Source organism: Corvus hawaiiensis, chromosome 8 (genome assembly GCF_020740725.1).
Source record: "Corvus hawaiiensis isolate bCorHaw1 chromosome 8, bCorHaw1.pri.cur, whole genome shotgun sequence".
Lineage (NCBI taxonomy): Eukaryota > Metazoa > Chordata > Aves > Passeriformes > Corvidae > Corvus > Corvus hawaiiensis.
In genome coordinates, this window is record NC_063220.1 from 32921855 (window position 1) to 32948379 (window position 26525).

Here is a 26525-nt window from a genome sequence, read left to right on the forward strand (position 1 = left end):
TGACAGTGACTGTCTGCTGCCAAAAATCAGCACTTCTGATCCCATCCTACAGCATCAGGACGAGGAACACTTTTGCCATTTCCCTTGTGTCCAGCCAAAGAAAACAACTCAGGGAACTGAGCTGCCCAAAAACTGATTTGAGAAAACAGATTTTGGCCGGGCCCCCTTAACTGGCAGGGACACACAACCCCCAGGGGTACAGTACACACAGAACTTTGGAATAATTCAATACAAATTACCAAACTAAAGAGTACTAAAAGGGATATTTTTGCAGCATCAATGTTCATCTATTGCTAGTACTTTTTGTACAGAACAAGCCACAATAACTGCATTCAGTCTCCAGTTCACCTCAATTAGTAAGTCAGAAACGACTCCAGTAATTAGGAAAATTGCACATAAGAAAGTTCTTAAGGATGTTTTAATAGACAAGTTTTGAGCCTATATTATAAGCAATTTTCCAGTTTACACCTGCTAAGCAAGTTTCTCTCAAATACAGCAATGGTTAAAACTCTGTCAGAATTTAGAAAAAAGAACCCAACAAAACAATCCTAGAAAAACTGCTGAGTCTGTACCACCAGAACAGGCTCTGAGCACAGAGCACTGCTGCAAGTGTGACCTGTACTCACTTTTTCCTGACAAACGTGTCCCCACTAAAATCCATTTTCCCTTGTGTCCAAATTAGTTTTCACCCTATACACTCAACTCTTGATGCTTCATTAATCCCCATGGTTTAATATCTGCTGAGCTGTACTGGAAACAGTCCCATGAATCTTCATCTTGTTTTTATCTCCCAACTCACCCTTCAATAGCATTTTCTTTCCATCACACTTCCACACTGCCATTTTTACTGTAAAGTCCTTCTAGACTTCTTTACGTAGCATTTAAACAGATGAATTCTTGTTATTCTAACACTTAAGCTTTAAGACTAGTATAAAACTGACATAACAAACTACGTAATTTTTAGCAAAAAGCTCCATTTGTTTCCTTACCACTGTGGCATGTTAAAATGACTACAGAGCAGAAGACATCAAGGCTGCTGCTGTCATGAGCTATGAGGAGGACTGGGCAAGGAGTGAAGTTCTCAAATATTCAATCAATTCTTCCCTTATGACATGAAAAGAAGTGCATTCATCCATCAAGAAAAAAGCTGATGCCAAAAAGTCTCAAGAGCTTCCTGACAGCTAACACTCACCAACTGGATCCAAGTCCTCCAACTGCTACCATGACTTAGTGCCTTTTGCTTCCACACTGCTCCAACAAACTTTACAATACAGTCACATGCACCTTCAACATCAAAATCCTTTAAAATGCATCAAAACCCCTAAAATCTAACTTTGGCAAGCTTTGGAACCAAATTATACTTAATTTGTTACCTGTGGATAAAAGTAGTGTGCAAAACTTTGGTCCCCACCAGAGAAAATTCTCTTTACACAGTAGCACTCCTCATTGTCTGCAACAGGAATAAAAAACAGGCCACCATGAAAATGTGAAATTGAAAAATTATTAAGATGCTGCGATCAACACTCAGTTACAAAAAGGTTCCCTTGTTGCAGAATCTCGATACAATAGTTAAGACCATCTTTCCCTGAGGTAAGTTCTAGGTCTAGTGCTACCAGAGGCCCTAACCCAGCAGCACAGGCATGTAACTCCTACACCACGAAAACAGAGCACAGTGGAATTAAAGTGTTTGGAAAAAGTGATTTTGGCCCATATTTAGTTTAAATCTCAAGAATTCTAAGCTACTATAAAGGAACAGGTAACCACAAAGTAAATACACCAGATGCTGCTTACCTGTGCTCATTGGGCATTGAGTACTATAGGGAATCCAGTTTCCTTTCACTGTGAAGGGACTTTTCCTGTTACTGGTGGTCCCAGTACCTAATTGCCCATTACCTCCGAGTCCAAAAGAATAAATTCTTCCAGAAGAAGGGACGAATGCAGTGGTGTGCTGCCTAGGGCAAACAGAATTCAGTAACGCAAACCTAATCACTGGAACATGCTTTGTGCAGGCCTGTCCAGGAATTGTGCCAAACAATGCATTAAAGGTCCTGTCGGACCCAACGCTCCACTGCTCTACTGGCAATGCACTGCCACTGGCAATATTCCACTTATACTCCAGTAGGCAATCCTCCATTTTTATGGAAAAATTCCCAGAATGGAGCTGCCAGTGCTTAGCCCCTGTCTGACCTTCAGAGCATATCAGAAACGAATGTCTAGAGACTGCCTGCATCTCCTTTCCCTTATCCCGCTCAACTCTGGATGTCCCCTCTCCTTTCGCAGGCCTGTGAAGAACCAGTTGGGAATTTGTGTAAACTATTTTGTACTTTCCCAAACACACTTGTTCTTCAATATGAAATGAAATGACAGCAACAAACACTTTCACACTTCATACTATTGCTCACACTGCCAGTTTAGAAAATCAGAACCTCTCAAATATATAACTTCCTTTGGTTCTTCTATGAATGCTTTTGAAATCCCAAAAATATCTCTAGCTATCTTTTGTTAGGGGTCATCTTGTCTTCCCTGACCACAAAGGGTAAGAAACCCCCTGCTTCATACTGCAATAGATATGAAGTTTTATACAAAACAAATTATCTGTAAGATTCACAGTGTTAGCACAGAATAGACCTTACCTGCCACAGGTGATTTGCGTGACAACACTTCCCATAAGCTCAAAAACTTTCCTTGGATTTATCTCATGGCTGGTAGAGTTATGACCCAACTGACCATAGCCTCCAGCTCCAAATGTAAAAACCCCACCTTCCTAAACAAATAAATTTTTTAAATTAAGATGATTGTATACCTCAGAACAAGAAACTTCACAGAAATAGGGTTTTAATAAATCTTTTTCTGATGATCTTGGCATTGCAGGGAAAGGACAGAAAATATACATGGCACAACAGGGTCCTGAGACACAGAAGAGTGACAAGTTAATTGGAGTTATGAAAATGTGGCACAGCTATGAAGTATTACCTTACCTGTGTTAGATCACACTCATCTAATTTCCTTATTATCATTCAACAGTCCTGCCATTAACTTGTGTCATTTATAGATACTAATCCTCACTTTTCCTCTTTTCCAGTTTTCTTGATGAACTTCACCAGTATACATACTCACACTACTAAAAAGTATACTTGGGCTTTGAAACTCTGAATACAAATTATAAAGTGATTAGCAAACAAGAAGCTGCCCTGCTCAGCAGATGATACACAGTATGACTGAAACAGCCTTTGAAAGCATAAGAAACCAGAAAATTTCAACATTGTTGTAAGGCAAGTAATTTTTTTAAGTGTTCTTGATTAATCAAGAAATTAACCAAAACCTTCAATGTTTTAATCAGAAACATTTGCAGAAGTTATACACCTTACCTTACAACAACTCCGAAACTTGCCATTTTCAGATGCTTTGAAAATGTAAATCTGTTCCTTTCAACTCTGCTCTGCATCAGCTTGGTCCTCAGCTGAAAATTCATCACTAAAATTGCAGCATCCGCTGAGAAAACCCAACAGCCTCAGTCACTGAGTCAGGATAGCAAACAGTGCCAGGTTTTCCTGAACTTCAGAAGGACTTGGGAAATGCTCACACATAAACACAGTACTGCCTACAAAAGGTGTACCAGCCCCTGGCTCTGCAAGGGACAATGCAGCCATACATATGGGTGACAATCTGTACAAACACTCACAGTACATTCAGCATCTCAACCGAGCCCATCAGCTTTAAAGCAAGTTTGAAGTTAACTTCTATGCATGAAAAAGGAAAATAAGCATTTAGAATGCAAGATTTCTTGTATTTGGTAATTTTTTTCAAATATTTAACCACTCTTCCAATCTTTCCTCAACTTAATCCCATAAATTTAGAAGAAATTTTATTTAGAATTCAGTTTATTTTCTGTTCAGGTAGCATCATCTCCTGAAAACATAAAAAAAATTGGAGCATAAACATATGCATATCTAAACATAAACAGATCTTTTAAGTCCTGTACCTTCGTAAGGGCAGCAGTATGATCTTCTCCACAACATATATGAACAACCTTCTGACTTCTCAGGGACTTCAGCAGTGTAGGAACATACCTGTCTGAAAGGTTTAATAAAGAATAAAAAAAGGTCACTTATTTTGACAATAAAAATCAAAACCCAAATAGTTTTGCTCATTTATTCTAATTTGGTTCTAATCAAGCAAGCACTTTAAATTTCTTACCATAACGCAATCCCTTTGACTGAGTTTATGGATCTTGGAGATGGAAGTGTTACTACAGGAAAAACAGTGACTACTACCCTGAAAAAACTTTGTAGCCCATGGTCTCACTTTCACTAGCACAGGATCATATGTCAATACAGAGATCACTAAATACAAACAGTACATTAGACCTGGCACTGGCCATGAGAAAAGAAAAAAAAAAAAACCAAAACAAAACATTGTTTTTGTTTATGTGCTTCAGGTTTTTGTGTCAGTTGGTCTTCTTTGGAAAGTCTATTGATGCACAGAGTAATTTATATATTACTAACTGCATAACAGAATGGAGCACTGAACAAACAGGAAGCAAAACTAACTTCCCTCCATCACTACAACGCGTCAACTTTGAACAAAGGCAATTTTTTAAAATGTCAGTGCTAATGTCTTAAAACCCGTCAGGCATGCTAACATGTCTGCAAGAAACCCTATGAAGACATTAAAAAGGGATTTTACTGAGAAGTGATGCTACATAAAAGCCTGGGGTTACACACATTCCAAAGACTATGCAGAAGCAACTGAAGTCTCCTGTGATTTCTGAAAAATACTTGTAATTTTCTTATTACATGAATGCGACAATTTTTAAGGCATTCGGATGTGCATTTTATTTACAACACATTTTTCCTATTTTAAATGGTTGACAACAACGAACCAGTAAGAAAATCTGAACTCATGAAACCATCTACAAATTATCCATTACTAAACTGTGTATTACAGGAGCCTGACAGCAAAAACTGCCATCTTGGAGCCCTGTGAGCAGATACTATGCATGTAACACAATACAAACAACAAAGAAACAACTTTCTGTCTAACCTAACCACGTGCTAAAAATCATTGAGGGCCATCCCCCTAGCAGAGGAAGTTTCGGAAATGTTAGCCAAAAATTTTGAATGATTATCAAAAGTGGCCTGAGAAAGAAATGTAAAAGTAATTGGCAGTAAAAAATGAAGATGGCTTAAATGTGACTACTACGGACAACCAATTAGTTTTGATAAATTACTGCTTTTGCCAAGCAATTTCATCCACACAAAATTCAGTTCAATCCGTAACTACTGCACAGTATTTTAATTCAATCCCATTAAGTCACAGGAAGACGTAGAACAGGGAAAGAAAACAAGTCAAGCAGACAAGGATCTCAACATAACACTGTCAGAATTCTCACTACAAAACAGCTGAGGAAAACACCTCTGTGTCTTCTTCATGCAATCTCACGTGGCACTGGCACACTCCAACAGTACCAAACAAGGTTTGTTCTGTCTGCTCCTTTCCTAGGAATACTGCTCTCTTTGGATTCACAACCCAATGCCTTCAGCATGAAACTGTCCTGAAGCAATGCTTACTTACCATTATCATCATTAAGACCCAGCTGCCCAAATTTGTTGCGTCCCCATCCAAAGATGGCTCCAGAAAGAGTTAGTACAAAACTATGAGCTCCTCCTGCAGCAATCTGTGCAAAAGGGATTCCCAGCAGAGATTTAATCATTTGTGGTGAGGTTTGTTTCTTATACTCATAACCTAAGCCCAGCTGGCCATATTTGTTTTGTCCCCAGGAAAACACTTCACTTCCTGTTTGAAGGAAAAAATACACAACCAAGAAATAAAATTAATATAGTTTAATAAAACAATGTTTATCCACTGTAAGAAAAACTTAAGGTTAGACCACTACTCTTCATATATTTTTGAGTTTGAAAATGCATACAAATTGCTGACTTCTCAAGCTAAGCATTCTTGTGTAATTTGCAGGCATTCAACTCAAACATTTAATCAGACTGGAAGTATTTAAATTGCATTCACCATCCCCCCCCCCACCCTCCCAAAACTGCTCTTAACATTCCTGTCAACTGCGTTTGCTTATTACAAAACAAGACACTGCTCCATGGGAAGTTCCACTACTGCACAGATGTTTATGCAGGGATCTGCCAAAGTTGCACCCTGAACATGCAAAATTTTCCGATTACCAATCAAAAGCCTCATCTAAGATTTTCTAAGGTAAGATACTTAATTTTTACACACAGTTTAAGAGACATATTTTAAAATACTGTCTTCATTATACGATAATGAAGCACAAGGTTTATAATGTCTTTCAACGCCTTATAAAGAAAAAAACAAAAAAAGAATGACAATCAAAGACCTATTTATGTTAAGACTGCTTCCAAAATAAAATACTCTCTTGAACAACCAGTGTTTTGCCAAGGTATTTACTATCCTAAAGATTAACACCCAAACACAAAATAATTTACTTTTGCTGACATGGTATGTTTTCAAGAGCTATGTTACCTTCAAAATGCTTCCTATGTCTCTCCCATCTCCACCTTACCAATGACAGTTTTATCAAGATGGGAAAACAATGAAACCCATCCTCTGGAGTACTGGTATCTCAGATTTTATTTATTTATATGAACAACTAAACCCAGAAAACCCGACAGTGCATGTCAAGAACAGAAACTGAGCTGCAAATCCATGAACTGGCAAGAAAATAGTGATGCTGTACTTGAAGCCTGTAACTATTTAAAACACTGAGTGAATTTTAAATCACAAATTCCTATGACATTCTTGCACCTTTGACCAACAGAACACTTAACAACACAACTCTGCTACTCCCCACATTCTACTGCTGATTTTAACTCAGGCAAAGGGTTACTTGTGAAGCTCTGCCTGCCTGCCCTGAAAACAAAGGCATTTCTTTGGGTTATAATGGTAATTACACCTGGGCATGGCAATTACATAATGGCATGGAAAACACCCAATATGAGGCCATGAAGAGTCACATACACAATCCACGCACACATAATCAGTATAAACTACTGTATTTAAAGAAAAAAAAATATCAATCTGCATACAATGAACACCTACCTCCCCACAGTTACTTGCTTCATATTTTAATCATACATTATTAAGAAACACTGACAAACTACAATCTTTCTGGAATTTTTGTTTAGAGTAAGTTTCCATTAACCCTTTTCAGCAGCCACTTTGTCCAAGTGGAAGTTTTGGCCACAACTCTCCTATATCATGATAAGACAAGCAAACAGCAAATTTAAACTCATGTTCATTTCCGGAGAGCTGCACTAACCAGACATGCAGCACAAGTGAGGCCAACTAAGTGTGGGGTCACAGCCCCAGCAGAAATTTGAAGAGATATTTAAACTTCCAAAAGGTGGCTAATACGTGACACGGCATTTTAACTATGGAAGCACCAAAAAACAGAGGCTTTGCCATAGTAAAGCAGACAAGGAAGTCATTCCTGCAAGCCTCAGTAACTTGAGGTCACAGGTTAAAACAGACAAGGGACAGAGCAGCGTGCCAGCAGGATGAGAAAGATACAGGACCAAGAAAAAGAAACAAAATAAAAAGGAAGTTACATGAAAGCCAGATGATAGAATTTGAAAAAAACCCCACACATCCCTCCTCAAAGAAATAAAAGCACAACTCAACATCCATTTGTACGTTTGTTTTTCAAACTCAAGCTTCCATCATTAAGTTACAGTGCTCCTACCAACCTGAAATCCCACCTGTGTTAAGTGGCAGCATGTTTTATAAACACATTGCTTTTTAAAAAAAAATAAAATAAATGTCGAAAACTTTTTAATTCCCTGGTAAGAAATTACACAAAACTTAAGAAGAATTTGGCTTACCTTTTGATAGTGCTAGCGAGTGATAATAACCACAAGCAACTTGAACAATTTGGATCTCTGATAAGCTTTTAATATTTCTATTGGGGTAAGAAAACAGAGAAAGAATTAAGCTATCAGATCATGGTATGAAATAAAGGGTTATATACAAAATGTGAATCCTTTTCATTGAAGTATATTAAACATCCTAACTTTAATTAGCCACTATTTAATAAAACCTGAAGTCAAAACTGCTTCTTTTCTATAACTTTTAAGGTCAGGTTCTGCCTTATTTTCAAATAGATAAAGTCTGTAAAGACCATAATGAAGAATTAGGAAGGTTCATGTGCTGGGAAGGCGATCTCACACAGCTGAATGGAGGAACGAACACAGAATGCAAGAATAAACTGATTCTTTCTAGTTTCCAAAATTTCAGTTTACAGAGCTAATACACAGTGCACAATACTATAAAGAAGTTGCAAATACACCCACATGTACATTAAAACTAATAACGCTTTAAACTTTGGATGAGGAAAAAAGTTTCTAAAGGACCTGTGGGCTTTTAGATTTGATGCAGAAATAACATCTTGAATATTGTACCCATGAATTACTAAGGTTCCAAAGAATTGTTACGTTTGTGTGTGGACTTCAGGTAGCTGGAATGCTTAAGGCATTCTGAAAACAAGCACGTGACCCTGCCCAACATTAATTTTTTTAACTAGAAGGTGTATTATTTGATGACAGTTGAAAAGCTTTAGGGTAAAAACTGAAGTACAAAGATCAGACAGCAAATGTACCTTCTTCAAACTGAAAGTTTAACACTACTTCTCCTTAACTTCTCTTAAATGGCATTCATACTCTTAAAATACCGATCCTACTTTTCCAAAGTAAGTCTCATTCTTAGTGGAAGACTATTAAAAAAAAACCAAACAAAAACACCCCAAAAAGCAACAAATCAAACCAAACACACCTGTAACACATTTCTCACATAAGATGACTTTTTGAGAAACTGTCTACACACAGCATTCAAGTGTCATAGCTAATATACATTTTCTATATTTATATGGTTTTACCTATAACAGTAGAATAGCTTAACCAATGTGATTTAAGCACATTATTAAACAAAAAGGCAACTTATTATGTACTATTTTTAACCTGGGTACTCTGATGCATTCCTCTGTTCCAGGCAAGCCAAGCTGTCCATCAGTAGCCAGACCCCAAGCATATACCTGACCTTTGTCATTTAATGCAAGAGTGTGGGCTTCTCCACATGATACAGCTACAATATTTTGGGCATCCAGTGCACCAACGTGCTCTAAAAAAATAAATAAATAAAATAAGTTGTTAAAAAAAAAAAAAGCTACTAACAAGCTAGGGTTGTTCCAAACAGTTTTACACAGTACTAAGACATCAACTGAAGTGATGTTCAACTGAGCCCATTAAGTTCTGCTGAAACACATTTTATTTAAAATTATGAACATTCAATTTTAGGAGAAATATGTTAAATTTGACACCCCAAAGTAACCAAATAATGACTGTGTCTGGAGCAATATACAGAAGTGCACAAAACCTGCAGCTTGATCATAATGGATCCTTCTAATCTTGCTATCTGAAAACGTGCAGGAACTCAATTAACAGTAAGGTCAAATAGATTACTGTCAAATGACTACATGTGTAGACATTATGTAAGAGGAAAACATTCCACCACAGCAAATTAAATTCACCTATTCATTATTAAGAAAAAGCCTGCAAAACAAGGCAGGGCAAATTACAGACTGAAACTACTGATTTTGCAATCAGCTACACAACATCATCTCTATAATGTAAAATACTGTAGAAACAGATCCTAAAGAGTAACTTTTCTAGACATACAGTGCATGCCTCTGAAAAGCACACACTAACATATCTGTGATTTTTTTTTTTTTCCAGTAGCTTGCACCAATACCTTTGGAAACACTCAAACTCTGGTTCTGGGCTTATGATTTGTGGTCAGAAGTGTAACGTTTCCATTTCAGCAATAAGTAAAGCTGAGAAATACCATCAGCACCTGTCATAAAGGTTGGAATTTTTAGTAGTTCCCTTAAATAAGGGACTGCTTAAACATTTTACTCCCAGTTTTTAAACACAAATTCTATTCCAGCCTAAGAATGGCACAGTACTGAAAAAGCCTGTGTATCGTCAATGTTACGGGCTCTCTAAACACAGCCTAGCACAGCCCAAGTCAACTTCAAAACAGTAGCTAACATTATCTGCAGCATGACAGGCACTCAGCTTCCAAAATAAACCAACACAGGCAGCAGATATAAGTTCTTTTTATTATATACAGCTGGTCTGACTAAAGAGGTTACCACCCCTATTCACTCATCAGAGCCTCCCACAGCTCTGCCAGTAGGAGAGGTCATGGAAGCACTCTCCAGTTGGGGCACCAGCACACAGATTAGCTCAGGCAATCTTCCCCAGCTGCTGAACCAGCCAGTCTGACTCTGCCTAATATGGATTAAGGAACATTCATGTAGTCCCTATGGCAAACAGAGCTCTAGGAGGCAGAAAGAGGAAAGGCAGTGGGGACACAGAGGTAGAAAAGACACACAGTCAGCAACAAAATTATCTTCAGTAAACAGAAATACATTCAAAAGAGAGCATCCACCCATCTGTAAAGATACCAAGCCTCTTTAGACTGTGCAAGTGAGTTATCCCAATGCTCTGACTTCATATGACAACACTCAGCAGTATTATCAGTAACCTCTAGGTGAAATGGAAATTACAGAGGAAATTACAATGCTCATGTGTCTGAGCATGTTAAAGAAAAAATTATAGCAGGTCGACTATATATGAAAGGTCATACAAATTAAAAGTCAGATATTTTCATTGTAACCTTTAGATTTAAAAGACAATTCAGCATAATTTTCAAAGTCAGCAACAAGTAGTCAGAGTAAGTTTAACATGCCGAATTTCTCTTCACATTCAGGAAGCAGATGTTTGCACAGGATTAAAGTTTCAGTTTATCAATTTAATATCCACATACTGATTTCCAATAGAAGTCTAAATTAGTTTTAAAAAGCTACATCTCAAAAAAAAAAAAAAAAAAAAAAAAAATCTTTAACTGGCACCAAAACCAAAACTGAGTAAAGGAGAACTACTAAAATACCAAATGACACCTCATTTCCATTTGAAAAATTTGTAGCAAATATTGAGCCAAGCAAGTTGTAAAACTGCTCTAGGAGTGATTAGAATGAAGTCTTAGTAAGCCTTTCCAGTTTGTTACATTCTGCTGTAAGCAGTGTGAGCAGCACTCTTCCCTGGCTCTCAGCAGCACCAGCTATGACTCACATGCAAGCTCTGAAGGGAGCCCATGTGCACACTCCTCTGCAGTCCCTGCAAGATGTTTACCCACTTCTGCTCCAGAACCGCACTAGGAAGGAGCAGAAACACACACAGAACATAGGTGGGAAGAAGAAAAAGCCCAGAGAAGCGTTACACAGCGTCCTTTAGGCTTCTCCAAATCCTCTCCCCGTAGCACTGCATATGCTCATAAGTCTTTTATCAAAAGTTTTATTTTTAGCTCTTACAAAAAGAGAACATTGCTTTAATCAGACCTGCTGTAGATCACATATTAGACAACTAAAAACACACTGCATGTTTCTCAACTGTGATATGCCAAATACTCATTTCCACCATTTTCCAACAGCCAAACCCATACATAAAAGGACAGTGCTAATCCATGCATTGCAGCAGGTCAACTCCCCTTGAGATTAAAAGCAGGCACCGAGTCTCCCACGGCCTTAGGCAAAGTGATTCCATGCTTGAAATAAAAAATAGTGGCACTGTCCAGCTGCACAGCAGGCAAAAATATGGAGGGACTGCCATGTTTCACAGCTGGTTGTTTCCAACTGTCACAAGAACCCATCCAAGCAAAGCAATGCTTTTCCAGTCAAAAATATGTCCATTCTTGGAAGAGCTACTGTGCATGAATTTGGCACATGCACGGACACTGGCAATCTTGACTTTGATGAAGCACAATAAAACGAAAGCCACACACACCACCGCACAGAATCTCCACAATTCACCACTTCTAAACTTACCAGGTCTTTTCCTGGCTTTTTCGTGCCCTAGTTGTCCTAGATCGTTGCATCCACACGTATAAACAGTCCCATCATCCAGGACAAAAACAGTATGTCTCAGTCCACATCCTACATCTCTGACCCTTTTATTTAGGAAAAAGTCACTTTTTCTGGGTTCTAAAACAATCTCTTCATCAATTCCACCCAATCCAAGCTGTCCAAAAGATGCATTGCCCCAGCACAACATGTTTACACTTCTTTTTATCAGAGATCTTCCAACTTCACTTTCTAGAATATTCCTTCTGCGTAGCTGTTAAGAAAAAAGGAAAATGCACATCTTTAGTATTGTCCTCAACATTTACATTATTTTCTATACAGCATGTAATCCATGAGCTCACTTTCTCTATACCAATGTATTAAAACCCTGAACAATTTTTTAAGAGCATGATTTGCTTTCTTGGACACGATTTGCGTTAACTCTGCAGGAAAATGCGTTCTTTCCCATTTCATATACAACTTTTAAGATGTGCAGCTCCCTGGTTTGATAAAACTTTGTTTCAAAAACTTAAAATATCATTCTTTGTACAACTTCTTTAATCACTAATCCAAATTTATACAAACTTGCAGTTGCAACCAATTCCAGCCAGTGGAAATGACCTCAACTATCTTCCAAGGAAATAGCACAGGCTACTTTCTTTATTTGAGGAGCTGCATGACTCCAGCAAGCACTGTGTAGTGCCTCAAGATCATCAAGAAAAACACTTGACTCATAGCTTGGAAAAAATTGGTCAGCTCTGATCAATCCAGTTATGCAATAGCAAGTACAATATGCTGTGTCAGTCCTTACATTTAGACAACTATGAGTCAACTGAACTTACAATTTAAAAGAAAATAAATAGCTGAAACTCAAGTCCACAATCTTGCACTGCATTCAACATCAGCTACAGCTTCAGTTACTCTGCAGTAACAGGAGGCCACACACACCAACTCCCCCAGCAAGCCCACACCCCTAATCCCTAAATTACAATTACCGGTATATGTGCTGACAGACTCTGTACCTTTTTGGAAAGGATTCAAAGCTAAAGCTACCATTCTCTTTCATTTGCAGTAGTGCATACAACTAAGAATTCTCGACAATGTTTTCACTACTACTTATACTACATTTCCATGATAGTAAGTTTCCCTGTATTTTCACAGCAGTTTAAAAGTCAGTGTAAACCAAAGTGAAATTTCTATAAATTTTCATCTGTGACCATTATTTAGAAGACATTCTGCAGGGTCATAACATGTATAAACTACCTAAATCCCAAACTGCTCAAAGAAGCAAGCCAACACTTAACATCTAAGTGTTACATACATCAAAGGGCAGAATTCTTGCCAGCACAACGGGATAAGCTACTTTCTCTGCATAAGTCAAAACGCAGTAAACAAGACACTTATTTTTGTGACTGCATAAAAAACCCCAAACGCAACACCAAACCAAAACAGCCAAAAAACTTAAAATACATTGCATTCTGTTTACCTATCTCAGGAGGTGAGGCATGATCAAATATTTCCCTAGCTATATCCTACCACATTCAGAAGGGGACATCAAAACAAAGACGTCTTCAGTTAAGACATAGCTATGCAACAGCACATGTCACACATCTGTAGCAGTGACTTGCTTCAACCTGCAACACAAGAAGTTAGAAAAGATGTATGATTATAGTTCTTTGCGATTTCTGTAGTCAAGATTTATCTCCATCTCCAGCAGGAAAAAAAAAAAAGAAAAGTTCTCCTTTCTATTGAACTGTATAAGTGTTTCCACGGAAGGCGGGGTTGTTTTGTTCTGTATCATTTAAGAGTCAGTAGCCAAAGTGCTGAACTTTGATCTCAAATCACGGCACTCTTTCACCCCTGTGTGTGGGTGGTCATGAGAGCCAACTCGCGCCGTCAGCGGCTGGATACTCCCGCGCGTGACGTCGGGAGCGGCCCGGTGCCGACAGCCACCACGGACGGGGGAAAAGCACCGCACTCGCCCTGTGCCGCCGGGGAGCGCGGGGCGGCGGTAGGGAAGCGCCTGGACACTTCGCGCAGGCTGTGGCCGCCGTCTGAGCGCTGACGCGCGCTCAGGCCGTGCCCCGTGAGGGGACTCCGCCCGCCCCAGCGCTCGCCGCGGCTCGGCTCCCCGGGCCCGCCGCGCTGAGATGCGGAGGGAGCGGCGGGCGCGGCCCGGCGGCGGAGACGGGCGGCGGCCGGACCCCTCCGTGCCCCGCAGCTGCTCAGCGGCGCCGCCCAGCCCAGTCCCAACTGCCCCGGCCCGCCCGCACCTGCCCCACGGCACCGCCGCCCGGCCCGCCCCGCTCCTCCGGCCGAGTCCTGCCGCGGGGCGCCACAGCCCGAGTGCGGCCCCGGCCGCTTTTTCGTCCGCCCCGCGGGGCCCGAGGGCGGCACCGTCCGGCTCCGCTAAGGCCCGCGGGACTCACCGGTGGTAGCGAAGCGCTCCGCTCCGCTCCCCTCCGCAGCCTGCCCACCGCAGGCGCTCGCCGGCCACCGCCGGGGCGTGAGCAGCGTGAGCAGCCCCGGGCGCGGTGACAGGGCCCGGCCGCCGCTGCCGCGCAGGCGCCGGCTCGGCGGGCGGGACCGCAGCGCCCGCTCCACCGCCCGCCTCCCGCCGGCCCGGTCTCGTGGTCAGGGGCGGGGATGCGGTGCGGTGCCGTCACCCGGGCTCGGCGGAGCTCCGAAAGGGACGTTGGTATGGGAGTCACCGCGTGGTTCGGTTCCCGCCGTTGGGAGGAGCGAGGAGTTGATAGCAAAAATGAGTCGTAGGAGAGGCCCAAGAAGTGAGGAGCGCCGGAGTGATGTTTTCGTACTCGTGGTGTGCTCGGGGAAGCGCAGGGTTGGGCACGGAGCTCGGGTGTTCCCTCCGGTGGTGACTGCAGCTGTACGCGTTCTTGGCATGGGAACACATGTGAGCGCAAAATACAGAGCCGTCGTTGTGTTACATCACGGTTTTTAAACTGAGAATAAAAAAACGTGTGTCCTGGGGCAAATAGCTCCCTGAGAAGAGGTCTTCTTATGGCGTGTTTCGCCTGCCTTGCAGAGTTCTTCAGACACTTGGGCGCGTGTTGCTGTTCCTTACCCAGATCTACGGAGATCTGCAGAAGCCTCTGCTTGATCTCTGAGGGCACGAAAAGAATGAGATCAGTGAGTGGGAAGGAACTGGATCCGCCAGGGAGAAGCAGGAACAAACTGTTCTTCATACTCCAATTACGCGTCATTAACTTGTGAGAGCACGGAGTCGTTCCCCGCGGGTGATCGCTGGTGCTGCTGCAGCGGGAGGCAGCGGTGTGAACTCCAGCCCTCCATGGCCTTCCTGCTCCAGGGAACGGCGTGGCTCTGGGGCTTTGCTCTGTCCCTCCCGCACAAAGGAATGCAGTTTTCTGAATCCTCTAGTCTGGCTACAAGCTTTTCTCCGTGTCAGAGCATACCCAAGGTGGGCATGGTAAAACGCTTTTTTTTCACTGAACACGTGTCTCTAGTGGAACCACTAAAAGAAAAGTTTACATGCCAGACGCATTTTTTAACTTTTTTTTTTTTTTCCCCCCGGTATTTCGCTTGGTACTGGGAGGAAAATCCACTGGAATTTATGTAATTGGATCCGGTTGGGAATCCAAATGAGATTTCCTTATTTAGCAGCCTCTTTATAGTAGGATCCACCTTTATGTAGGTCAGGAAGTGAAAAAAGGCCAGGACCAGGCATACTTCACAGCAAGTGATTTTGCAAACTGTGGGTAAGGAAAGTTCTGTGTTTGGTGTCCTTTTGCCCTTTGTTAAATGGAAATCATTTAACAACATCCCAACAGATGGGATGTCTTGGTCCAGCCATTAAACACTCCTTTGTATATGTAAATAGGTACAATCCTACAGGGCTTCTCAGGATTTGTGGTTGTAGATTTATCAGTAAAGATTCAAACCAGAAATACTAAATTCATACCTAGAGAAAATGAGATTGCTGCGTAGCTGACACAAGCTAAATGATGCAGCACTTTTCAGGGTAGCAAATACCCAGTTTTGCTATTTAAAGGAGAAATGTGAGTGATTTGCCTTTTGCCATTCTGCATCTAAGACTGGAAGGTTAGCAGGAGCTGTGGCACAGAGCAAATGGAGGAAAACATTTCAGTTATCTTCTAAACTTTCTTTTCCTTTTATTTGTGAGCTCAAAGGAGTAGTAACTGAATAACTACACTGTGAAGTGGATTTTAAATATTGGCATTCATTGTGCAATGTGTCCTCTGACCAGCATGTGGGGATATGCCCATGTACTTGAAGAGAATATTATATGCCCACTGCAATTTTATACAAGGAAAAGTCACTTGGTATAACTGCCTTAACACATGAAATAAAAAATATATAAAGATGAAACAACATACAGTGCTGCCCAAATCTCAACTTCCCTCCATAACAGACGCAGCTATTTTATTTAAAAGAATTATTCTAATCCTAAATTGTAATACTGTAAATTGAATAATTCAAATGTGTCTTCAAAGAAAGTGTAAGCCATATTTTTATTCTACTTATCACCTATCTTAGCAAATTTTCTTTTCTCTGCCAGAGCAACCATATTGTACCTGTCTTAGTACCTAAGGGGATCCCCCCTTCCTGGGGCTAAAGACCCACAGGCAGTGGGGGAAAGGGAGTACATGCTCTGGTGCCACAGCACTGCTTGGGCTCCGCGCCACTCGGCACAACCCATGCTGCACCCACTGCCACTAAACCTGCCACAGTGGGGTTCTGGAGCTGCAGTGCTCAAGAGAACTGGGGGTTGCTTGCACCCCAAAGTTCCCAATGTCCATTCTAGCACTTGCAAAAAACCCTCAGAGATACAAAATCCAGTGAAAACAAGAAATGTAAATCTGCTTAACTTCGGGGGTGGAATTTATTTCCTTGTAAATGCCTTAGCACTGAGGGTTTCCTATTACCATTGCACAGTCTTCTTACTGATGGTCACAACAAGAAGGAAACTATTTTCAGTTCCCCTGCCATTATTAAAATAGCAATGCTTGGCTACTGCCTGGTGATAGCTGTCAGCATAATTGTGGTTTTTAAATTGTACCCCAGTTAATCCCCCACTGAGATAATACAAAAATGGGGAAATAATCATATATAGGGTTAACTAATATGTACTTTATGCTTAATTACTAGAAAACATCTTTCAGTTAATATACATGTTTTTGAAGGCTACAGTGTTATGGCACAAAACTTTCTGTATAGTTAATAACAGAGATGGACTCTGCTCTCTGCCTCCATTTTCTTCTGGCAACAGCCAGGACATACTTTATAAACTTTAATTCTACATTTCAAACCCCTTTGCTTTATACTTTGATGTGTCACAGACTATAGAAAATAGAAATGGGTGTCCAGAACAGCTGATAACATGAAATTAGAGATGTCAGCATTTTGCTGTGAGAAATTGCCAACCTTTGTGTGAAGCCTTTGTGTAGAATATTCTTGATTAAGACAAAGAAAAGGCTTTAGAATGCAAATAGCCTTACAAACAAGGGATGGTCAGACCCTTTTATGCCGTTTCTGTTTTACAATTCATCCTTAGATTCTTCACAGTATCCATGTAGACAACTCACACATACACAGAGTATGTGTTTTATATGCTCTGCCACTTTATAGCTGAGCATGTTGTAGTTCTCTGCCTGCCCACCCTGCTCACAAACAATTCTGGTTAGCTCAAATGCAAGTGTGCTTACCAATTATTACAACCAATTATTTATTAACTGATGGCAACATGCTGAAACAACTTGAACAGTTTTTGACCTGATTGTGAACATAAATCACTATAGAAATACTAAACTGATAACATTGCAAGTTCTGTGGTTAACTCGAGGCATCTGATAAAGGGGGCTGGGTAAGGGAAAACTGGGGAGACATACCTTCAAATTAAGATAAGCAAAACCAAAAACCTGCAACCTCCCACTCCCCTCATCCTCTCAGGCAACAAACTATAGCTGAAATAGCCAAAGGAATGCTATTCATAGGATGATGAATGCAAAAAAAATGAAAAAGCAGTGAAGGACAAGGATGAACCCTGGACACGGAGTCTATAATGAAGCAAACAAGCTGACCTTTGTGTTAGGGATGAAGCTCTTGCACTCACAAACCCTTGCGTGGATCCAGTGTCCCCAAGCCCACACAAGCTGGCACTGAGTGACTCCCCTGTGCCCTGGCATTATGGCAGAAGCCACACAAGTGCCCAGGCAACTTGCAGGTTGGGGCTGAAGATGCTGAACATTTTTGAGCATCCTACACAGAGGGTTGGGAGTGCAGCCCCTTCCCACATGTGGCACATTTTCTTCCTATTGAAGGGATGTTTCACACTATTACATGAATTTTTCTGTTATAAATAGATCAGCAGGCCAGGTGCTAACTGAGCACCAGGAAATTCCCATGTAATCTTTTGGGTTTTTTGGTTTAAGAGCTGGATGCTGAGACACCAGTTCTCATGTCATTAAACTGGGCTTTTGGTCAGGCCAAAACTGACCTTTGATTTTTAAGATGTGATCCTACAGGAATACAATATCAATAATTGAGCAGGTTGTGCCCTGCAGAGACCAATTTGGTAACACACTGAACCTCAGCTTATAAAATAGCTCCAAGGGGTGCCACATGCTGCTGATTCTGACATGACACTGTGTCTTTGCATGGCAGCATGATGAAGCACCCTAAAATTAGCCTTCTTACTATTTCGTAAAGAGCAGGCAGAAAGGTAGCAGCCTGCACTCAGGAGAACAAAGAGGCACAGGAGAGGACCAGAACTGAGGCTCACACACAGCCTGGTCACAACACTTCATGGTGAGCACTCTTGGCTTCTTTGCAAATTTCCATGTTGGATTGTTTAGTGTAATTTCTTATCCCAAGCACAGGGTGACCTGATTGTGAAGAAAGAAAGGTGCTCGTGTAAACAGAGGTGGACAGGAGGGACCTGTTCTCTCAGGGGGCTTGGGATTCAGCAGAAGGGAAAACTAACTGTGAAAATTACATGGATGGTCTCTTTTCTTAGGGGTGTGGTGGGAGCTGGCATTTAATTCACAGAACTAGGTTTGTTGTTACTGGAATAGAACTGGGAATGGAAGAAAAAAATGGGCTGATATGAAAATCAGAAACAACATGATAAAGTCCCTTTCTATTAAGCCAGACTGATTTTTTCCTGATACTCAGTTCTATCTCTACCCCACTTATTGGGTGATAAAGTCCTTGGCTTTACAAGGAGTAAGATTTGAGAGCAAAAAACCAAATCCAACTTCCAGGCAGTAGGAAGACAGGCATGGATGTGTTTACGTATCAGAACAGAAATAGTGAAGGAAAAGACCCTAGACCAGAGTAACGCTTGCAGATGAGGAGAAAAGAGAAACTGTGAGGAAACATTTGAATATCAGAGGGCACAAGAGGCATGCCATGAAAGGGATGTGAGCACTCATTGCTAGGAGGGAAGGAGGCACAGCACACCTCTCTAGGAAGCAGAGGACCCCGCCATCAGCTGGGTGTGACAGCCTGTGGCCCTGTGCCTAAACAATTGTCAGTACATGCTGTTTTCTCTGTTCCTGGGGTAGCACTCTGAGAAGAATAGCTGGGAAGAAAGTAACACTGAGGCATAAACCATGACTGGTACATTCAAACTACATAGAGCTGTTTCTGCTATTAGTTATCACTCAGAAATATGGGACTATTTTACAACACAGATATTTTTGTTCAGTAAAGATGATTGGACAGTATTCTGCAGCTCTTCTGATTTAATTTGGGACAACATTCATGATTTCACATGTATTACTGAAGCCCAGAGAGGCATGATTCTATAAGATCTCTTCTGTGCTGTTAGCAACCAACAGATATTTGGTAGAGCATGGACTGAAGTGTGGTGTCAAAGTGGGAGTGAATCTATGACATTTGTATCAACTACAGTACAGGACATCTGTGTTCATAAAGGGGATTAAATATTTACAGTGGTCAAAGAGTCTTGGACAGATGGAAAATTAAATTTCTCTTGCACAGAATTTGTATGTGAGCAGTCAGAGCTTGGAGTCCTTAAAGGGCTGTAACTCTTAATTTCCTGTAAGTCTCAACCTTGGCACTAGAAAAATTAAAAAAAAAAAAAATTTGGAGACAGAAGGTAAGTGACCTGTATGAGCTGAGCAATCAAATCTTCATAACTGTATGAAAAATAGAATCACTGCTGCTATCAACACGATTCCTATATAGAGAAACCCAGTAACTCCTTATGTTCCCAGAGGTCTCCTGAGTCAGTATTTATTTAGGAAAGAAAAATTGCCACAGATTTGTAATGTTTTGTTTCTGTTTACTGACACTGGAGTGGTGCAAAGTGCTGCCAATTTTGTTGTTGACTTTTTAGTATGAGTGATTTGGATGCTCCTATTTCACTGCAGAAGACTTCGGGTCAGTGTTTTTGGGATAATGTTTCTTTGTTTATTTGGTCTACCAGTGTAGAACAAACTGCTTCCATTTAAAAGTTCAAGCTTGAAAGGGGAAGCCAAAGCAACTGTATATCTTTTGGAAGCAGAAACAGTAGAGCAGCCACTTGTGCCAAGCCTCCATTGCATTTAGCTGTGTTTTTTTCTTGGATAGGAAGGAGGTAGCAGTGATTCATCACCTATGTCTGCCTGATGAAGGCTTTCTTGTCGTTAATGTCAGCAAGTCACTAGGACACCACTAAATACGATCACTGGTCCCAGTTAGAAATGATAATTTCAGGAGTACTGGATACTCCCCACTTTACACATACATATTTGCTTTCCTAGAAGAATAATACAGAGTTATTTTCAGCTTCTGGGCAAGGTTCTAGAGTAGCAAAATTACTCCTAAACATACACAGACCTTCAGAGAATTTCACATAGAATTTCAGAGTAGTCCTAGAGCTTGGGACCCCGAAGATTTAAGTGAGATTGTTCCTGAGACTGTCTCAGGAAAAGACATTTCAAGAGTATCCAACTGACACAGCAGCTTCTGTTCACTGCATGACCCAATGGAGACATCCAAAGCCAGACAGATTACAGGAGAGTCAGCTTGGAACACCAATTTCAGCAGAAAACAGTTACACACAATATTTTAGCCAGTAGACTTGTCAAAAAATATTGTGCCCAAATGTGATATAACTTCTGCAAATACAAACAATTCAATACAAACACTATTAGGTGCTTATAGCTTGTAGCAAACTCAGCCAGGCAAACTGGCTCTTTAACGGACGGTATCAATATTACCAATTAAATTCCTTTGAGTATAATTTTTTTTTTTAATGAAGGAAAGGAATGCTTATTTGTCTCATGAACAAGTTGCTTTGTAGTAAGCAGCATTAGGATTAAAAATCACTTTTCTGAGAGGCAAATTATGTTATCTTTATAATTTTCCCTGACCTCTTCTTCAAGTTTGAGCCTCTAAATAGCTCATCACCATAATAAACCTGTTTGTGTTGTCTTCTGTGTTTATAATAACCATAAGTATCAAAATAGTCTGTTCATAACTATAATAATCCCTACTCACTTTCCTGCAGAATTCTAATAGGCAAGAACTCAGAAATGTTCCATTTATAGCCATTACAAACAGTTGTAATTTCCAGTGCATTGTATCAGCAATGACCCCTTAAGAATTCAGTATTTGGGATTAAAGTGTCTGCACATTTTCAAGTCAAATTTAGGAACAATGTTATCTTTTGGCAAAGTTTTAGTTTAGGATAGTTAATAGCAACACATACAGTTTTAAAATCTTCATTTTGAAACTTCCCACACCATTAGTTTTACAGCTAATTTTGACTGGATATAGAACTATTTGCCCAAGTAACAACAAAACAGATACTGTTATTATAATGATTTTCTGATGTTTTCTAAAAAGCCCACAGCAAGTTAAAAGAAATACCATTTGATAAGTAGAATTAAATGGATTTAAAAATATAATTTAAGTATATATATTTTGAAGTGAAATTTAAAAGCTCAAGACTTATCAAATAAATTTATGTTTATAGCCATATTTCAAGAAACTTATAATTTTTGTACATTAATTTTTGAGACATTAAAAATTCAAATAGCATGCTTGACTCCACCATACTTCCTTTGGACATATACTGATCAACATAAAGAGAATAAAACTACAAGCTAGTAATATATTCCTCATCAACTATTTTCTGATGTAAAACTGTGGCTCCATCAAATCCTGCATCTCGGGATCTAGGCCAGAGAGATCTTCACATCTCTCCAAAAGATCCAAAGGTTTTCTCTTGTGCCACAGAAATAGACACTAAGTATTTCAGGATTAGGAAGCATGCAGTATATAAAGAGTTTCTTTCCTGAGTCTTCCAAACCCAGGAAACAATCCTGTTATTCCTCCTTAATACTTCCAGTAGCACAATTGAAAGGAGCCTGTGGGAGCGCACAGAAAGTCATTGTATCTGCAAGAGACTGTTCTTAGAGTGCTCATTCTTGGGAGTCAAATTATCCATTGGTTCTTGGATTTTCAACTTTATTATTATATTGACTACAGCTGGGAAAACTCGGGAAGTTCTTCCCACTGAGTTCTTCCTCTTCATGCTCCCCAGCCACTCAAAGCCATCATTTTCCCTGCTTCCCTTTCCTCTGAGTCAAACCCTGAGATAGGTCAATTATTGCTCAGTGGAAGCCAATGGCCAATTTAAACTAGCTGAGTCTTGATGGGTTTATATCACAGCTCAAAACCCCACAACTGAGTATGTCAAGTATGAAACCCCACGTTTCTATTCCTTGCATTTCACGTGAACTCTATCCAGCACTGCACGAGAGCAGCACTTCTGGCTCCCCTTCCAGCTCCAGCCCCCACTTACACTTCTCTGTAACACCTTTCAATCCTGTTCAGCAGCAAAATGCACGATAAATCCACTCCACACAGCAGGAATAGTTTTCATACCCACAGGTTATAAACATTGAGGTTGAGACTTTCTGAACTATGTGCTTTCAAAATGTGTATTGTCATTTTCAAAAAATGGTGAGTTAAGATTTAGGTGACTGCCTCTAGCCATTCTAACATCAAACTCTTGGCCAATGTGAAGGTATGTAAACACCTCAAATGGGAATACACAAGTGGATCTCCACAGGCAAGTCCTTAAATTTTCAACAAAAAATTAATAAAATTTAAACCATATATTTTTAACTATTTAATGAAAACATAGTCTTGTTCTTCATATCCTGTCTTTGACTTTCCAAACTAGTAAATATTTCTTCACAAAATAGATGTTTTGATTTACCATGTTGTCCTCACTTAACATTAAGAGTATTACATCTAAAATTTAGTTCAAATGTTGAATTTCCACAGCCCCACATCAACAATAAAGCGTGCCAAAAAGGTTTTGTTGTGCTTTAAAAGGCCTCTGCTAATCAGATTACATGAAAAACACTTACCATATTTGCATTTTCTTTCTAAGTATCACAGTTTGAAGTCTTCCAATATTCTTCCTTTTCTAAAGCAAAAAAAAGTGAGACATTTAAAAAAGGATTTTCAAAGGCACCCTAGCCAGAAAGAGAATTCCTTTTTATAACTGGTGGCATAGCACAAGGCATTAATATATGTCACTGATGTATCAGTTGATCTAAACTTGGCATGTAATATGCATGGTTTATCAGATCACAATGTATTTTAAATTCTGTGAGAGATCTTTTGACTCCTTCCACTGAGTAAATAATGTTTTGACTGGTACAAAATCAGATAGTTCTGGAGACTGACAACTGAAAAAGCAGAACCGCTGGCCCGGGAAAGTATTCATTGATATTTCTGATTACAAGGTGATTTATTTGAAATAAATTAGAGGTCCTATTTAAGTTCCTAAAAGAAAAGTCATATCCTCCTTTCTCTGTTTTACCCTCACTCTTTGTCTGTCTTACATACGTGTGAAAAAGTCACCTTTGGCATAGCTAACCATCTGCTTGTCTAGTCAGAATGGCCAGTGCTTCCCACTGTTGTTGCTCTGAGGGAATTTTCTGGGTCATGATCATGTAAGTGAGCTTACATTACCTGAATGCTATTTGTTCTTCAGCTAAACAGAATGGTTCTGGTACTGATGGTGTTTCATAAGCTGGTACTAACAATTTCCTTTAATTCTCATCTCTGTTGCTTCTGAAAGTTTGCTTGTGTTTTGACATGAAAGACCTTTTTTAAAAATTAAATCTATTAAATCTGCCAGTAGTGCTGTATCCTTAAAACCCCCTAGTGTTCTGAAGCTTCATCAGTACCTATAGATAAAATTTCGCAGTGCATCGTGTCATATACCTTTTTACAATTTATGTTATAATGCAAGTCAGTTTAGTGTTACAATGCAACATTTAAAGTGGAAAGGTGACTCAGTGGCCTGAGGGAAGGCGTTCCAGAGAGATGAGGCATCGTAAGGGAAAGAGTACCAGAATCACCGGGAGGGGCCGGTAAACCGATCTCAAGTGTGCCCAGTGAGGTGACACACTAAAGTGCTGGGAAAACAGGAACTCCAGCCACCTAATGGGAGTCAGAGTTTGGGGATGATATCCTAGCTATGTTTTCATATCAAAATGACCCTATTTTAATTCAAAGGAGGAAAATTTTCAAAGCCCTAGGACTCCTGCCAAGGAGTCTTTTCCCCTTGTCAGTGCAGTCAGAGCCAGGCAGGCCGCTGTGCACAGAGCACTCAGCGGCACTCTTCTGGGTACAACCTGGCAACGCCATTCCCGCACACGAGGAGCCATTCCTGCCTTTTATTTGTTGGCACAAAGACTGGCACGCTTTTCTGCTGCCCCCATGTGTCGAGATGAGAGGTTCCCTGGAGGTGTGGATATAACCTGTCTTGCCCAGCTCTGTCCCCTTCCCTCAGCTCATACTGTTGCACCACTGCAATCCACTATACACAGGCTCTCCATTCCATGGAGTTTGTTTGCTTTTGTCATATTTTAGCAAACTGTTCTCAGACCATGCTCTCCTGCTACCTAAGCCATGCATTTCTATGGAATCTACCTAACCAAGCTCTTACCTCTAGCCAGTTCTTCTAGTCACCTCTCTGAACAATCATGTTGCTGTTCTCCAGACTATTTATCTGAGGTCTACCTAGCTGAGGTGATCCCATGACCGCCAGGTTCAGAGATGGGCTGATTGTCATGCCACTACTGATAAACACTAACACTCTTATCTGAATGTGCCTGGAAAGCAAGAGGTCTCAAGAAATTATTTTTTAAATGCAGACTATAAATGAATGCCCTCTCCTTATTTTCATCTACCAACAATTTAAGACATTCTAATTAGGGGTGTATCTTGTGAAGTACAATTTTGGCAACTGCATTATTGAATGTTTTATCCTATTAAACATCTGACTCGAGCAGGTATTTTGTACAGTTTTGGTTGTCTAGAACAGGTTCAAAAGCCTCTGATGCTCAAAACACCAGTCATTCATTCTGGGTTTGGGTTCTCTAAAATCTGAAGGGTCCTGATCTACACTGCCACCACCCTGAGCTGCCTCAGCCTCCTGCCACCTGCCCAGCCCTTTAGGGTTAATTTGCTGTAGGCCTCAGGGCCTCTAATACAGACCAAACAACACTGGAAAGATACTACCCCTAAGCAGAAAAAAGCTACTGAAGAGACCTATATTTTATATATAGGGTACATATGTTTTTAGCTCCCACAGAAGTCAGGAATCTTTGAGTTTATTTTCCTCATTACCATGCAACTCACATTAATCAGGTTTCCACAAATAATAGCCTCACTTTGTTTTGTTCTTTTATGTTAAAACCACTTGCAAATAGACTCTCAGTGAAATCTCCCTGATTTTTCAGGGTTTGGGAATTTCTTTGCAAGTAGCCTGGGTTAAATTCTGCTCTCTGTTCTAGATGTATGAAGCCATTTAAGTGATAAGAATAAGGAGTGAACTGTAAATCTCTGTTTGACAAATGTGTAATTGGAAATAGAGACTGTGGTTACAAAATACGCCTCCCTGGACTGACTCTTAATCCACTTTTAAAAATACAATTCACAACATGTTGTTGTGTTAATCTCAACCCCAAGTCAAAAGCATTCATGTTCCTGTCTCTGGACAACAGCAAGCCGTTAACAAAGACAGGCACTGTAGATGTCAGATCTACTTAATATCAACTTAATATCAACCATAGAAATAGCTACCAGGAGAAAAAAATTAAACTTTTCTACAAGTAACACAAGAAGTTCAAATAATCAAAGTATAAAGTACATAATATGGCTTTCACTGTAGCAATATTCCTGTATTTCTTTTTCCTTTAGTTTTAGGTAGGCAGATTCCTCCACTCTTTGTACCAGCCACTCTGACAACATGTTCAGTTGGTATTAATTATGGCTATGAATATCCTTTATTATACGTTTTGGAGATCAGTGTTCTGAAGAAAGGGAAAACAAATTGAAAGTGATGGTTCTGTAGCTTCTAGGATCTAATCCTGCTTTATCTGAAGAACAATTTAGATAAGCCATGAGAGAGAGGAGAGCAAAACCCATAAAGGAAAAGCAAAAGTACAAACAGTGTTTGGCTTAGTGCCCTCTCTTACATGAAATCCCAGGAAAACAAGTTCATTGGTGTGTCAGCTCCAGCGAGATGTTGCACACCTGTACCAGCATC

At 40.3% G+C, this 26525-nt stretch overlaps 2 protein-coding genes across 4 annotated transcripts in view; one reads left to right on the top strand and one right to left on the bottom strand.

Moving 5' to 3' along the window:
- The window catches only part of HERC4 (HECT and RLD domain containing E3 ubiquitin protein ligase 4), a 29689-nt gene extending 15185 nt beyond the window's left edge, over positions 1-14504 (bottom strand). For 2 of the 3 annotated variants that reach the window (XM_048311384.1, XM_048311382.1), the window contains exons 1-10: positions 14368-14504; positions 13425-13572; positions 11924-12212; positions 8997-9156; positions 7866-7942; positions 5575-5796; positions 3983-4074; positions 2634-2764; positions 1792-1952; positions 1374-1450 (exon numbers count right to left, since the gene is read on the bottom strand). In XM_048311384.1, coding sequence (XP_048167341.1) covers positions 1374-1450; positions 1792-1952; positions 2634-2764; positions 3983-4074; positions 5575-5796; positions 7866-7942; positions 8997-9156; positions 11924-12149 — 1146 coding nt within the window. In that variant the 5' untranslated portion in view covers positions 12150-12212; positions 13425-13572; positions 14368-14504. The remainder of the gene's footprint in view (positions 1-1373; positions 1451-1791; positions 1953-2633; positions 2765-3982; positions 4075-5574; positions 5797-7865; positions 7943-8996; positions 9157-11923; positions 12213-13424; positions 13573-14367) is intronic. The other variant, XM_048311383.1, reaches the window with a different exon arrangement.
- A 3804-nt stretch (positions 14505-18308) lies between these two features.
- Positions 18309-26525, top strand: part of MYPN (myopalladin) — a 72480-nt gene continuing 64263 nt past the window's right edge. The window contains exon 1 of the mRNA XM_048311919.1: positions 18309-18745. The gene's annotated coding sequence lies outside the window, so the exon portion shown is untranslated. The remainder of the gene's footprint in view (positions 18746-26525) is intronic.